The sequence below is a fragment of the Octopus bimaculoides genome, chromosome 11 (genome assembly GCF_001194135.2).
Source record: "Octopus bimaculoides isolate UCB-OBI-ISO-001 chromosome 11, ASM119413v2, whole genome shotgun sequence".
Classification (NCBI taxonomy): Eukaryota; Metazoa; Mollusca; class Cephalopoda; order Octopoda; family Octopodidae; genus Octopus; species Octopus bimaculoides.
In genome coordinates, this window is record NC_068991.1 from 67,419,622 (window position 1) to 67,424,191 (window position 4,570).

Below are 4,570 nucleotides of genomic sequence, written 5' to 3' on the forward strand. Positions count from 1 at the left end.
GAAGAAGAAGAAGAAGAAGAAGAAGAAGAAGAAGAAGAAGAAGAAGAAGAAGAAGAAGAAGAAGAAGAAGAAGAAGAAGAAGAAGAAGAAGAAGAAGAAGAAGAAGAAGAAGAAGAAGAAGACAGTCTTAATTAAGAAAGAAAACAAACTATGCTGGATCATAAATATAGAATGCCCAGCTGACAACAAGGTATGCGGTAAAGAAGAAAGAAAAGTTGAGAGATATGACAGATTAGCTTGGGAAGTTAAGCAGTTGTGGTCGATGAAAAAGGTAACAGTAGTACCAATAATTGTCGGAGCCCTGGGGACAGTGAGCAAAAATCTCGAGAAGTACGTGGGACAAATAGGGGCAGCGATAATGGTGGAGCACTTGCAGAAAACAGCACTGCTTGGAACCGCTCGAATACTCCGGAAGGTGCTCAAAAAATAAGAGGTGTTACCTTAGTTCAGTGGTAGTGAACAGCTGACACGGTAGTACGTCTCCAGCGTTAGAAGTTGTGCAAAGGCAATGATAATAATAATAATAATAATAATAATAATAATAATAATAATAATAATAATAATGATGATGATGATTGGAAGTGTACATTGTTTTGTTTGGGTATAAAAGATGGGCGACAGCAAATATTCTGCTCAATACCACAGATTTGCTTGTCAGTTGTTTGACCTTGACCAGTTGAGCATGTCCCTTGGTGGCTGATGATATGTGCATCTCTGATCATGAGCAGGAGTAGTGGGGGAGCATCATAGCCATGTGTTGAGAGGAATTCTTTGGATTTTGGATAATTCACCTTTGAAAACATGGATGTTTTGTTCATCATCCTTAAACAACCCTTATTCAGGGATCTTTTGGGAATGGGCTACTCGACCTGAAGAAAATTCTAACTGGGCCCCACCTGCAAGGTCATGCGCTGTTTATCTTGATATGAGGTCACTATGTCATGCACATATGGTTGTGACGTACGTGCTTGGTGTACCCTTATCAGATGGGTCGTCATGATGGGTATAATGGGCTTCATATATTTTACCCCAGTGTCACTTTGATGGCATGCACTGCTCTCTCTCACTCAATAATAATAATAATAATAATAATAATAATAATGATAATAGCAGCGGCAGCAACAACAACAACAATAATATTTAAAAAATTGCTTCATGCATAACATCCTATTTCTTACTTACTGTTATCTGAAGCCATTTCGGCAAAGCTGACATAGAAATGTCTCTGGGTTTCAATATCATACTGCAGAAATAAGACAAAGGAAACAAAATTGAAATTTCTTGCAGAAGAAAGTAATTAATTTTAAATTTAATAAAACTTGTTTAGAGAGACAAAAGTTTTATCAGATAAATACATTATGATTTAATATTTGCCTTCCACAGATGAAGTGGCAAACCAGAAAAACTACATCAAGGCTTACAGTTTGCTTTGGGATGGTTTCTACAGCTGGATTCCCTTCCTAATACTAACCACTTTACAGAGTGTACTGAATGTACTTTTTATGTGGCACCAGCAGCAATTACGGTACTGGCTATGAGGTTTGCTTGGCAATCACAAGGTCCTGAGTTCAACTCCACTGCATGACATTGAGATTAGTGTCTTTTACTATAGGCTCTGGTGGACCCAAATATTTTGAGTGAAATTGGGTAGAAAGAAACTGTTTGGAAATCTGTCAAATGGAATGTATCTGTAATTTAAAGGACTCAGCTGTTATTTTAAGGGTACACATGTCTGTGGAATACTCAGCCAATGAGTGTGTGTGTATGTGTGTGCATGTGCATTAAGTGTGTGTACACTATAATTTATAAATAATAAAGTATAAAGCTCACCAAGTTATAAAGTTGTTCATATTTTGAAAAATATTCCTCAAAAACTTTTAATTTTTCCACAGTAGGTGATTCTGCTGTGTAAGCTGAAATAGAATTAAAATTATTGAGAAAAATTTTGCCTGTCTTTTTTTACCATATTTATATCATTGTTAGAATTATTATTGTGGAGGCGCAATGGCCCAGTAGTTAGGGCAGCGGACTTGTGGTGATAGGATTGCGGTTTCAATTCCCAGACTGGACGTTGTGAGTGTTTATTGAGCGAAAACACCTCAAGCTCCACGAGGCTCTGGCAGGAGATGGTAGCAAACCCTGCTGTACTCTTTCACCACAACTTTCTCTCACTCTTACTTCCTGTTTCTGTTGTGCTTGTAATTCAAAGGGTCAGCCTTGTCACACTGTGTCACGCTGAAAAACCTCAATTAACTAAGATTACCCATACAATTAATAGATAAAAACTCCCTCTATGTATGTTTGAAATCTATAAAAAAGAACAGGCATGAAAGACAACTCGAATGAAATCAATTAATTGAAATTTTGAGTGGATCTGGTTTTTAAACCAGCAAATGAAAGCAACAAACAAGTTTCGGTTTTTTAATTGATAGATAAATTAATCTAAAATATACCTTCTTCTGGAAAATACAAAATCCATCCTTTATAGGGTGATGCAAATGCTAATTTGTTCTGAACTAGTATTGGTTGTGAGCGATGACTTTGTGAAGAGTTGTTAGAAAAATCTGGAATACAATAAAAATACACAAATAAAAAAAAGGTGGAATAATAGGTTTTGCTTAGTGGTTTAACATAGTGGTTGAACATAGTGGTTGGGATAGGGGTTTGAACACACAACTGTGGGCTCCATATTCTTGTATGTTAACCATATAAAGTCACTCACAGATGTGCTCCAGCCTCTGGCCCACTAACATACTGTTTCCACTCTCTACCTTTTCTACTGATACTATAATGGCCTCTGCTCTTCTGAGCTGGCTGGATTCATACTATCTCCACTTATGCATTCCTGTCCCACTTGCTTCTCCTCCTCTTATCAACTTCATGTCCCCAACCCATTAGGCTCTACACTAACCATTATACCCAGTGCTTCGTTCTCAGAATGTTGGCCCCTCTGAAATTCCCTCCCTGCTCATGACTTTCCCACAATTGTTCACTTACAAACATTCAAGAGGAACATTAGAGGTCTATATATCACTGGTATAGGAGGGCATAGTCAAAGGCAATGGGCACTGCCTCTTCCTCCAGACCTTACTGGGGATCTCTAATTAAATATATATATGAGGCTATTTTCACCTCTAATTATATATATATATATATATATATTTAGTTGGCATGGGTTGGACAGTTTGACAGGGGCTGGCAAGCCAGTTTGGCACAGTCCTCTGCTCACCATTCCTTGACAAACTTTTCAACTCATGATAGCATGGAAAGTTGAAGTGAAATGATGATTGATGAAAGGCATCCATACCATTTCTACCTCCAAAATTCCACTCATAAAACACTGAGCAATGCAAGGATGTAGCAGATGACACTTGTCCAAGGTGCCACATATTATCAAAAGGTTTAAAAGCATCATCAGTTTTAAGAATACACACACACACACAAAAATCCTTCTATAGAAATGTGTTAATATGAAAGATACAAAGTAATTGGTAGAATATGTAGGAAGAAACATACTTCTATTTCCATAGTTTCCTTTGTTACCATAGTGATTAAAATAAGTGCCGCCGCCTCTACCACCTCTCCATCTGCCACTCCAAGAGCCTCGTCCCCTCCAGGAACCTCGGTTTCCTCCTCTGCGCAGATTAGTTGGAGAGGTGTAACTGTTTGCATCAGCCATCAGATAAGGTCTGATACCTGAAAGAAATGAGAATATAATTTACCACACTGTATAACATGATTTCTGCCCTTGAATAGCTGCTGTTATTTCCTATTTGCTAACCCCTAGAAAGTATGAAAAATGGCTATTTCCTTCAAACTTTGCCTTTGTTACATTTACTCAAATCCCAAAGAATCCCTCTCAACATATGGCTATGATGCTTCTCCCACTACTCCTGCTCATGATCAGAGATGTACATATTGTCAGCCACTAAAAGACATGCTCAAGTGGTTAAAGTCAAGCAACTGACAAGCATATTTGTGGTATTGAGCAGAGTATTTGCTGTAATGATATTTCTGCTTCAGCAGGTCAGTGTAATGATATTTCTGCTTCAGCAGCTCAGTCTGTCTGAAATGTAATGGAAAATAAGTCAATTTCGAAACATTGATGTCCAAGTCACAAAAGCAAAGTTTAAAGAGAGTAGTAGTCATTGCCTTTGGTTTCTAAATAGAGGCAAATAGGAAATAACACTTACCAACCAAAACCAAAAAAAAAAAAAAAAAAGTTACACAGTGTTATCATTAAAAGAACAATTTCTTTAAATAAGACAAAATCCTTGTGAGTGGATTTGGTAGATGGAAACTGAAAAAAGATGCCCGTCATATATATGTATATATATGTATGTATGTTTGTTTGTGTGTCTGTATTTGTCCCCCTAGCATTGCATGACAACCGATACTGGTGTGTTTACGTCCACGTCACATAGCGGTTCGGCAAAAGAGACTGATAGAATAAGTACTAGGTTTACAAAGAATAAGTCCCGGGGTCGATTTGCTCGACTAAAGGCGGTGCTCCAGCATGGCCGCAGTCAAATGACTGAAAAAAGTAAAAGAGTATATATAGACTATTTTC

At 37.6% G+C, this 4,570-nt stretch overlaps 1 protein-coding gene across 2 annotated transcripts in view; it reads right to left on the reverse strand.

The window, feature by feature from the left end:
* Nucleotides 1-4,570, reverse strand: part of LOC106876704 (DNA helicase MCM8) — a 63,143-nt gene that overhangs the window by 53,942 nt on the left and 4,631 nt on the right. For both annotated transcript variants that reach the window (XM_014925367.2, XM_014925366.2), the window contains exons 2-5: nt 3,517-3,696; nt 2,454-2,564; nt 1,831-1,913; nt 1,183-1,243 (exon numbers count right to left, since the gene is read on the reverse strand). In XM_014925367.2, the coding sequence (XP_014780853.1) occupies nt 1,183-1,243; nt 1,831-1,913; nt 2,454-2,564; nt 3,517-3,679 (418 nt within the window). In that variant the 5' untranslated portion in view covers nt 3,680-3,696. The remainder of the gene's footprint in view (nt 1-1,182; nt 1,244-1,830; nt 1,914-2,453; nt 2,565-3,516; nt 3,697-4,570) is intronic.